At 33.7% G+C, this 12,204-nt stretch overlaps 1 protein-coding gene and 1 pseudogene across 1 annotated transcript; both read right to left on the bottom strand.

Moving 5' to 3' along the window:
• Positions 1-7,961: 7,961 nt before the first annotated feature.
• LOC149163753 (putative galactinol--sucrose galactosyltransferase 1) lies at positions 7,962-9,991 on the bottom strand (annotated as a pseudogene).
• Positions 9,992-10,205: 214 nt separating this feature from the next.
• On the bottom strand, positions 10,206-11,454 carry LOC149163752 (putative galactinol--sucrose galactosyltransferase 2). Its single transcript, XM_089429249.1, is given in 5 exon segments — positions 10,206-10,313; positions 10,449-10,544; positions 10,730-10,778; positions 10,997-11,074; positions 11,183-11,454. Coding segments are annotated over 5 exon segments (603 nt in total).
• Between the last annotated feature and the right edge of the window lie 750 nt (positions 11,455-12,204).

Raw genomic sequence — 12,204 nt, 5'->3', positions numbered from 1 at the left:
ATCTAGTGCAAATATCATAAGTGTGGTTGCTAAGTATGAAATTTAAACAAGAGAATGGTCAAATTTGTTGCCTTTGTTATTTTAGTGAAGTCAAAGTGTTCAAGAACATCATCAAGAAGTTGTGGTGATCATCTTTAGCTCTTTAACAAATGTTATAGGAGATTTCTTGAGACCATATTTTCTACGCTACAAAAAATATTTGTAAAATTCCTACAAGATGAAAGAAGAAATCACATTAGGATGGGAGCATTGAAGGCCATCAGGTCATTGGTGGAATGCATTTAAATTGAGATGGAGGTGTTGATATTTCAGGAACTTACACCGCATATTTTGGTTATTTCATGGCAATTGTTTGCTAATGGAGATAAGGAGGTAGCTCTTATCGCCTCTAAAAAATTTTAATGAGTAGGTAGAACCTTCAAAACCCATTATTGGTTCATCTATATAACTTCTTGTTCAATTTTATCTTGATGCCTAGATAGGTAATGACCTAGAGATAAAGACTCGTCATCACGTAATACAAAAGATCTCACGACTGGTGGTCTAGTATATGTTGATGTCATTCAATCATCTGGAAAATAGTGGGGTATATGTATTATGTTATTATGATAGTGCTATTTGCGAATATTTGAATGGATAAGGTTCCATGCATTTACTTGATGGAGAAAAAAAATCCAAACAGTTGCCAAGTAGTTAAACAAGTGCAACCATCCAAGGCCCATCCAACCATCGATTCAACCCCTCAAGAATGATCTTAACCATTGATCGGCCTCATTAAATTATATAAGAGGAGGAAACCATTTAAATCAAATGATTCCAAGATTTATACACCAAAATTCTACCGAAATTATGAGTGGGGTTGTTCTAGTTTGAGAGACTTCTATTTCTTGTTTTCTTAATTGTTTTATTGCATAAATTTATGCAAAGTTTGATGAATTTTTTTATTGTACGTTTCCCTTTCCAGTGTATCTAAGGAAGTAAGAGGTGGAGATCTATGAAGGGATGGTTAGATCAAGGTAATAATTTTGTTTCTCTAATTTTTGCTACAACTCCTTATCATCTCATTGGTATTGATCACATGTTGGATTGACAAAATCAAAGTCACACCTCCATTTGGAAATTCATTTAAATTTGACTCTCATTCACTCACCTTTCTACATGCTGTTAGGAAAAATACTGAGAGGAGGGGTGGATCCAATATTTTAAACTACTTAAACTTTTCTTTTCTTATTCAAATTTTTGTATGCGACCATTATGAAGTAAACCTGAGTATGCACACGACTATAATGAAGGAAACTACTGTATATCCAGTTCACTGACTTTTTTAGTTAAATCATCGTCAATTTAACTTGAATCAGTACATCAGTAATACATTAAACATTAATTAAATAGTAACTATGTGCAGTACGAACAAAATAATCCATCACACACAGGTAAGACATGAACATCAGGATTTTTAGGTTGAAACCCAATGTGGGAAAAAACATTGTTGTTGTCATCTCTATCTTCTTATTTTATTATAAAGAGAAATTTCTTACAAACTTGTACTACCGTAGAATCATACCAGTACGCAGGCACCCACCTATAGAAGGCTACAACCTTTTGTTGTTTTCCAACTTCTACTGGAAGGGTGCTACAACGTCCCTTATCCTTTGTGGATCGCATTTTAGAATGTTTCAAACTGGATCCATTCCAAATATCAGAAAACAATACTGAAACCAACACTCTACCAAGTCACTTAGTCACTGAATCAACTGTATCATCAAGTCAAACATAGAAATAACTTTTTCAAACAACCAGATCAACTTATATCACCCTACACCATTTCATCAGAATACCAGACAACATATTGTTCATCATTCAAACCATATTTTGTCACTGCAAACCCTGTCTGAACACATGTAATAATACACACGCTGATGTTATTACTCATACCTATGTATATACATTTTTCCTCTAAAGCATACTCATGTACATATCTCAAAATATTGATATCTGAATCTGTATCCCTATACCACTAAATCAATCACCCAAATAGATATTGAAGCCAACATAAATGACTGAACAAAATATAGATTATCACCTAGAAACATCATCACTTAATGTTTTACGTCATAATTAATTCAAGCGAAACTATATTATCAAACACAGATGATTATAAGAGACTTCATTGACATAGAACAACGAACATAACAAAATAGATCAACTATCATCTCATACTACAAAACCCTAACAGATATATGTAACTCTTATAAATCCTTTCCACGTATGTACGCGCCTTTTACACTTTACACTCATGTACATATATGTCTATTACGCATATTGTATACATGATTATCCAGAATCAGATCCACGTATGTACGCAATTTTCTGAAGTGCATCTACATACATATCTGTAATTACTAAGTTCAAACCTTCACTTCACACCAGAACACCTATCAGACACAAATCTTGGCATAAACCATAAAATACACATCATAAAATCTTCATCACAGATTTATGAAACCATAATGAGATTATTCAATAAATAGTCATTTTAGATCTAATAGACTTGATCTATTATCATATTCCATGGTGCACACTTATTTCAGATCAAATCAGTGATCAATAACCCAATACAAACCCAATACATGCACACTTAGCACTTTGATCTCCATCTCCTTATATAGCTTGGGCCTTAGCTAATACCTTAGGCCAATTCCATAGTTACGCCAATGGAATTCTTTGACGCGATCAAATTATATGGTGCCAAAAATGTATGTGACTTTGCTTCACCATACCTGCATATGTACGTAGTCTTTGTTCACAGGATCCGCATATACTTCTTGAAATGTCACCTTTATCCTTCCTCTGTCTCTGAATTGATATTTCTTTTTCCAATCTCTCGATCACAGTTGTAATCACATGTATACTTATTCTGCTACCATCATGTTGACATCTTTATCAAGTAGGTTGCCATCAAGGAAAACAGAATAGTCACAATGCCAACAATCTTCCCCTTTGTACTTGATGGTAGCCACTTCTGTGTTTGGTCACCATCACCTGTAGATACCTATAACCACATTTGTATATATACCAAGCTTTTTCCCAAGTCACCAAGCATTCCCAAACACCAAGCTTCTCTCCCCCTTTCACGTAAAGGGAAAAAGGATGACTAATGTTGAATGAAGACTTTCATTGTAGAGATTAGCACCATAGATATAATGTTGTTGAATATGAGAACTGGCCATGCTCCCCTTGAGCATATGTTGAAACTTATAGAAGATATACAAAGAAGTACATGATGCTATGACTCAACCAAATTTTACCTTTCCTATCACCAATGACTCATGCCTACATTAATTACCAAATATAGTGGGGTTACATATATGACTCAACATTATATCAAATGCCCAAAATAATGGGATTATAGATAATGAACTTAACTCTGATATGGCTAAATATAGCAATTTTACATCATGGGTTTTTATATGATCTTTACATCAAGAGACAAATATGACATTTATAAAAAAAACTAAAGAGATTAATAGTGAGGTAGCAATACCATGACAGTCATCAGTAACCATCATTCACCATATAAGGATGATCATATGTCAGCAGCAATATGAACACCATTATGCAATAAGGAATGCTCAATAATTCAAATTTCAACAATGCGCATTATTAGAAATATAGCAAATGCTCCCCCTGAACCTGTGTCATTTGTTCACTATCAGGCCTGATCATATTCACGAGTAAAGTCATCAAAGAAAATTCATCAATCAGTAAAGCCATCAAAGTAGAAATGTCATTTAGAAACCATCATTAGCCAATATCACTTCTAAGTTTCATTTTCGCAACAAAAAATTGTAACCAGTCAATATCAGAAGCAGAGGGCCAAAGAACCACTAACTGAAGTATACCAAAACCTCTCTTTGACTTAATTGTCCCGTAGTGTCTTCTTCATATAGAAACATACACTACTATTAAGAACCAAACTTGCATATATACATGACTGTCCTTCATGGGATTCACATACAGAAAGTAAAATTGTAGTCATTCAGACTCAGCTCACCTGAACATGAAAGATCTGTCAGAATAATTAACAAAGTGATGAAGCAGAGACCACTCCTAGTTTTTTTCTAAGATATTCAAAGGAATCATGTGGAAATGGTTTAGTAAATATGTCTACAACTTGTTCCTTTGAGGGAACATATTCTAGTTTCACCTTTTGTTCAAGTACGTGTCCTCTTAGAAAGTGATATTTGATTGGAATATGCATGGCTTTTGAGTGCATGACATGATTTTTTGAAATACTTATGGAACTAGTATTCTCACACAAAATAGGTAGAGGTTGAGGACAAGTGATTTGATAATCTTTTCATGTTTTCATCATCCATAAAAGTTTAGTACAACAAGATGTATCAACAATATATTGTGTCTTAGTAGTAGATAAAGAAATGGAGCTTTTCCTTTTGCTGAACCATGATACCAAGCGAGGTCCCAAATAGAATACTCCACTAGTACATTTTCGATCATCAACATTGCCTGCCCAATCTACATCTGTGTAAGCATGAAGAGAAAAATATGCATATTTGGGATACCATAGATCATAATATTGAGATCCTTGTAAGTACTTAAATATTCTCTTCACCGCATGGAAAAGAGTTTCTTTAGGACTTTCTTGAAATCGTCAAACAATCCCAACTGCATGCATGATGTCTGGTATTGTGCCTATAAGGTGGACAAAGCACCCGATCATAGATTTGTATTTATGTTGATTTACTAAGGGAGAATCATCATGTGAACTAAGGTTAGATCTTGTTATCATTTGTGCATACATGTTTGCAATCTTCCATTCCATATTTATTTAAAATCTGCTTGAGGTACTTAGTCTGCAAGAGAAATATACCATTCTTTGCTTGCTGAACTTGAAGACCAAGAAAGTATGTTAATTCACCAAGTAACAACATTTCAAATTCTTACTGCATGACTGAGGCAAAAAATTGACTCATAGAATCTTCATTACTTCCAAATATGATTTCATCTATGTAAACAACAACTATCAAAAGTTTACCATAATCCATCTTTATATATAGATTTCTAGCTGCAGATCCCTTAGTGAAACCTTCATGTTGAAGATACTTCTTAAGGTGATAATAACATGAACGGGGAGCTTGTTTTATCCCATATCATGCCTTCTTGAGTTTTCAAAAAATAATTTTATGATTTCCTAGAATGAACCCTTCAGGTCGTTCAATATAAACTTCTTCTTCTTCTAGGTCCCCATTCAGAAATGCAGAATTAACATCCATTTGATATACTTTAAAGTTATGAAAGATTGAAAATGCAAGGAAAATTCGTATGGCTTCAAGTCTGGATACAGGTGCAAATGTTTCTTCAAAGTATATTCCTTCTTGTGCATAGCCTTTGCATACAAGTATTTCTTTGTTTCTAATTACCTCTCCACTTTCATTTAGCTTACTTTGAATACCCAATTTGTCCCAATAAAATTTTTATCATGAGCTCTTGATACTAATTCCCATGTATGGTTCTTTTCTATTTGGTCAAGTTCTTCATCCATAGCCTAAACCTAACATTCATCTTTTCTAGCTTGATTAACATTTTGTGGTTCAATTGTGGATTGTAAGGCTAGATAACTAGAAGTTCCACTAGTTTGTACTCCAACTTCCTTATCACCTAAAATTTGATATTCTAGATGATTTTTCTAAACATACCTTGATGGAGTCCTTTCTGATTCTTTTGCACTATCAATTCCTTCATTTGATGCTTCATTGATTCCCTCTCCTACATCCTTTTGGCTTGTTGTAGGATTATCTTAGTCATCTGAAGGTGCTTCCTTTTTGGTACCTGTGAATGCTTCATCAATCATGACATCAATGCATTCAACAATATTTTGAAGCAGGGAAAATTTTAAGAACATCCCTAAATTTATATGTATAATAAATGGGTGAATCCCCATGATACATTAGAAAAGCGAAAGGCAATTTTATTAATAATATAATATGTATATATAGTTTTTTTGGCGAATCTCTCACTAGATTATATTATCTTGTAAAATCATGGCAAATCACTGGTAAACAATGGCGAATCACTAAGAAATCCGAGGGTTGATGTAGTCACTTTGCAGGAAGTTATCCATAAACTACCGTGGATATTCCACTGGATAGTTCATCACAACAAATCTGATAATATTATATTTAAAATCTGAGATTCTACACTATTATTATTTAATTTCTAGATCTGTAAAATTAACTGTAATTAGTGCATGCATGCAAAATTAAATCAAGCAGAAAATTAGAGAACGAAAAAGTAAGCTCACCCACACATAATGCACAAGATGTTCTCTCTAGGAAACCCTTTATGGAGAAAACCCTACTAGAAGGTGAGGTCGCTTTGCTCTCTTTCTCGGTCTAGAAATATTGTTGCAGATACAAAGAAGTAATGCATGTGGCATGTGGGCTACTACAGTGCATAGATCCTCTCCATTTTCTCTACCTCCTATCTCTCCTGGTTATCTTTGCTCAGCTATGGAACAAAATGCCTCGAAAGAATGGAATGCCTCTTCCTCCTAGTGACCTGATTATAACACAACTCGGTAGCCTACTAGTGCTTAAGTTTGACTACATCAACTATTAACTAGAGTTACAAAATAGACTCTTCTAGATCCTTTTACATCAAAAACACATGGCTAGCCCATTTTCCATGAATAATGGGGGCTGACCTGGCATCCTCTCGAACTATAGGTGTGAAACCAGGAAGGTCAACTTCTGAGTGCCATAACGTTTGCATACAAACTTTGATTGACGTGATTATTGTGCTATTGGAAAGATTTTTGTTTGTAGTAGAACATTAAAAGGTGTTTCCCATGAGTGAAATATTTTACCCCCAAAATACGTCGTTTGATGGCTCAAAATGCTCCTGGAGGATTTTAGACCCCGTTTCTCCAAACTGGGTCCTACTGGTAAAAATAGTTGCGTGAGTTGATTCCTTCACTTTTTCCATTGTAAATTCATTGATATGGATGAAAAATAATATAATGATCCAATTCAGATAACCAAGAGGGTATTCAAGAGGAAACTATAAAATAACTTGACTACCTTGTTGGTGAATCAGAAGAGCATGACTAGTTATTGTCAAACATGTCACTCTAGTGACTAAATCATATAGATCTAGAACGAGTCATTTCAGCCTAACAATTTATTTCAAAAATGATAGTGAAATGATAGTTGAGATACTCTCTAAATTTATAAAGAGTGGAAGTTGGAGAAGCATCTTTAATGAATCATTTGAGATGGTTGTATTTGCATGTCTCAAAAGCATAACAAGTAAATCAACAAAAGACTGCATTAATGGACTGTCACTCTTTCTTGATGTTAGGACCATATTAAAAACTAAGGAGGCAACATTTCTACTGTGAATATCAATATATGGAAGGGGAAGTCTCAATAGTCAAGCCAAACATTTCACAGAATGTGATATAACTCCTTCATACCTAGATTTCAGAAAATGCCCTGATAGTTCTATAAAAGGGTCTAACATCAATATTAAATATTAATCACTCTTATCTACTTTTATTTTTTTCATATGGTTCTCAAGAAGCCTCAGTGTAAACACTAAAATTAGACACCTATTAGGTGTATATAGCTTATCATCAGTAGGTCCCTTCGTTGATTTTTTATATAATTCCAATGATATTGTAGATGTTAGGCTAGGTTTAATAAACAAAGTAGTCTTCCTACCCATATTTTCTTCCTCCATACCATCCTCAATCAAGCCGTATACAAGAAAAAAAAAAAAATTCTGACTTAATGATGCATTAGCTTGAAGATTGGTTGCTAAATAATGTAACATGGACTCAATATTAACTTTTTCTTCTGGTGTAAGTGTTTAGTGAAGATTGCATCTAAGAGGTACCAACAATGTACTAGCATGCATAGAGAAAGTAATATTCTGAGAAATTAACTAGAAAATTTCAAAAGATTTGGTACTCCATGTCTCCATTTTGAAGGCAATTTTTTCAACTTCCTTTTCTTCAGCGACTTATCCCATGATATAATTTTTCTCAACTTCTAAAAGTTGTCGCACACAACAATCAATATCTCGAATGTCCAGGGAAGATGAAACTTTCAATAGGACAAGGGGACAAAAAAATTAATATGTATATATACATATTAATTATATATAATATATACCTTAGCCAAATTCAAAGTCATGTTCACCAGGTTTGTTAATTTCCATTATCAATCTAAGAAAAAACAAATCATCATTAATTAAATATAGAAAAACTATGCCCACGAGGCTTTGAATTGATGTTGAATGGATGTAGTGTTAAGACGCTCTGTCACTAGCTCAAATCCCCCATGGATGTTTACCCCAAAAACTATATAATAATAAAGAAACATAACAACCCCAGATAACAAAATTGGCTAAGAGAACCATGCTCCAAAATAAATACAAGGGTGAAATGTGCAAAGAAGAAACAACTTAATCTCCCTATCTATTTGGTTGCAGCGGTTCCTCATACTCAAGGTGAAAACCAGAATGTAGTGACAAATTCCTTCAAGATGAAAACACATTGAGGTTTGTGCCTTGATTTTTCTACTTCCTCTTAGCGCTAAATAGATCTAGAGCTTAAGATGGCTCCATTATAAGAAATAATCTTCCCTTTTTTGTCATTTGGAACATTATGCATACACTCATGCATGGAAACACAAATTCTTGGAAATATCCCCCATCTAGGGTGTAGAATATACCTCTTGTAGCCATTAGGACTAAAACCAATAAAAAAAACTTACCTAACATAAACTGAGCACCCCCCAACATCTCGAGCAACAACATGGTATTCACCTACTCGATGAAGACTCTACATTATAAATATATAATAATCAACTACTTTTCGTAGACTTGAAGCTCAGAAAATAAACTTGGTGGTACATACAGTATATATATTATAAGGGGCATTCCATGGAACATATCCCAATTAGGTTGCATAAACTCTCCAAAGAAAATGTTGTTGTAGGCTACAGAGGCAATATGAATGGTATGTGATGTAGGATCCCTTGGCCAGAAATCATCAGAGGCTCTTGTACCAATAGTCTGTTTGGAACTGTATAAACAATTCAATACAAATTTGTTATTGTTGCGGTCAAGGGAGAGAGAAGATTGGTCAAATTGTTTTTTTACTAGAAGAAAACATACACAATTCTATGGCACTAACATTTAAAAATCATCGATGTTATGACTCATACAAGAAATTATCCCTTTATGAGGGAAATTTAGAGCAATAGAAACCTCCATTGCTTGATGATATTTGATGGCCAATTTAACACAACCACCATAGTCTGCACCTAATGTTTTTTATAATATTCTGGATTCTCACTTTGACACCATTAATTCCAGCACTTGCTAGGTATGAGTGGAGATCATGATAGAATTGAAACACATTTTTGGGATGGATTAATCCCAATCCATTTAATTTTATGCATTCTAATGCCTCGTTTGGTTGGTGATGAATAATCCCATGAGGTTGAAAAGGGAAAGAAAAATTTGAATTATAATTCTCCATTCCAGAAACATTAGGCTTCACTCCTCCCTAGTAACTAGTGATAGCATGCCAAACATAAATGTAACTGGAATAATGCAAATTTAATATAAATTAATAAGAAAGTAGCATGCAAAATTGACTATGGAGGTAAGTAGTCTGCATATACAAATGATAGTTTAAATATATCGACTAGTCACTAAACAAATAATGTAGCTTATGAATTCATGAGGCAAGTGCTAGAATCCAGGGTTTGGAGCATATAGATAAATAAGGAGTATAATTGAGTAATTACTAATGGACAACTAAGGTAGATTACTTTAAATTGTGGGTCTTATTTACCTAACAATGTTTCTGAAGCCCAAAGCAGGATCCTCTTGTCTAACTAGTCTTTCCATATTTTTGAAACTTATAATTCTCTTTTATATAAGTCAACCAATTTGTAAAATTCAATTATGAGCCCATAGAATGGTTAGAGTTCCACTATAAAATTGAGAATCAAAATGAAATTATCTTCAAATTATAATAACTTTGAGAATAAAAAGGAAATTATCTTCATATTACAAGAATATTGAGAACCAAAAGGAAATTATCTTTAGATTTCAAAGAGAGATGAATTATTGCCTTCAATCTCATATTTGAACAAAAAATAAGGTCAAACCTACTTTGTTGTATTTCCAACTAGAGGAGGATTTTCCTTAGGGTCCATTTCAACATATTGTAAGCCATCATCAAGAAGCATAAACTTTGGAGGGGCACCTCCTTTATCTAGATTGTTAAAGAAATACAAAAAAATTCACAAACATTTAGAATTGGACCCTTAGGATAAGTTCACCATGTAACTACATCTTGACAAGAGTTGATATATGATTATAGAACATAAAATGGGGGTGGGAAAAATAATATACGTTTCTAAACCTTGTTTTACACCCTCGGCTATGACATCTGTGTAAAATGTGTCCCATGTACACCACCCAAACCAGTTAAGTATACCATGTAACTTTAAGAGAAATATTCAAATCATAAGGCTTCAAAGAACCAACGAAAACTTATAATGACTTAGTAAAACAATACACAGATGTATTCCATTCTCAATTAAAAGTTAAGGCGAGGTAAACTTTTTAGCACACAAAACAAATTCAAACACCATCGTAAAGAACCAAGATTAAATTCATGAGACATTGCCATCTTTCTTTCACAATGGGAAAAGGGTTTAGAATGACTCTCAACAACCCTACACTATCAATAATTGATGTTAATCATATAACATTGATTCTGAAGTCTGAGAAGTTCCAAAAAAAGGAAATTAAATAAGAAAGGTTTTAGAATTCCTCTCAACAACCTCACACTATCAATAATTGATGTTAATCATATAACATTGATATTGAAATTTGATAAGTTCTGAAAGAGATGAAATTAAATAATAAATTTGAAACATGGAAAGGTTGTCACTTTACTGCACTAGTAATCACTTCATATGGATTCATTCCAGCACCAACAAAAACTCAATAAACTCCTTGAGTTTCTCAACTATGAGATCTCTTGTAATGCCAAATACGAAGTAAATTCAAGAGAAAATCAAAATTCCTATTTTACTCGAAGGGATCAAAAATTTGAGTCATATTAAAAAATTTATACCATTTATAATTCCTGCAATTCTTACCTCTTTCCAGATAGATTTCAAGCTCATTATTTTCATTTCCTTGCAAAACTACTATGAAAGATCCTTCCAATAGTGGCAAGAAAACAATATAGATTTTTGGCTCTCTAATGCCGTCGCCCACACCAGTGCTTATAGGTGAACCTTCACTACCCTCATCTAGCAAAAATTGAGTCTTAAATGGGACATCTCTGCGATAGGAGTCAATCCTTTGTGTCATCCACCAGAGCTTGAAGCGGAACAAAGACATAAAACAAAGGCCTCTACAAAAATACATATAAAGTCATCCATTGTAACCCATAGAAAAGAATTGTGATCAGAATAATAATAAAAGTTGCCAAAAAGTGCTCTTCTTGCAACTGTTAGAATGCATTGTAAATGTCCTACACATTGCAGTGTAAGAATTTACAGGGTAAGTTCCTTATATTGAACACCAAAGGATACCGCTCACAAACAGATCATGGATCAGTACACCATTATTCTTGACGTGGTTAAGACCCTCAAAGAGGGAAAGAGTTCACGACCTGAGCCAACATGACCACTTTAGGAAATATTATTAATAAAAGGAAAGAAAATTTACATAAGATTCTCTCATAAATGGTCATCGGACAAATGGCCTTCCATGCTCTTTAAATAGAGATCATGGACCAATCGAGTGTTAAGCCATAGATCAAGTATCAAAAATACCAAGGAGAGAATGAACTGTTGGATCACTTCATGTCTAGAAGAGATCTTGATCGTCATATTATAAGTTACAAAAGTACATACTAAAGAAACACACCTTACCTAACTATACAGTGGACCAATTTATACTTAATTATTTCATATGTGTCGAAATATCCTAACATCCCCCCTTAAGAACAACTTCGGATAGGATTGAAGGATGTACATAGATGACACAATAGGAGACAGAAGGAGGAATTAGATCCTATCCCCCCTTAGTGACAACTTCCTGAACTCCAGCCATAAATCGAAGTTTAGTAAACTTCACCTTTGTGAG

The sequence above is a fragment of the Pinus tabuliformis genome, chromosome 5_1, assembly GCF_031772625.1.
Source record: "Pinus tabuliformis cultivar Carrire ecotype Pingquan chromosome 5_1, CPIR1, whole genome shotgun sequence".
NCBI lineage: Eukaryota > Viridiplantae > Streptophyta > Pinopsida > Pinales > Pinaceae > Pinus > Pinus tabuliformis.
This window is presented reverse-complemented; position numbering and strand designations above follow the sequence as displayed.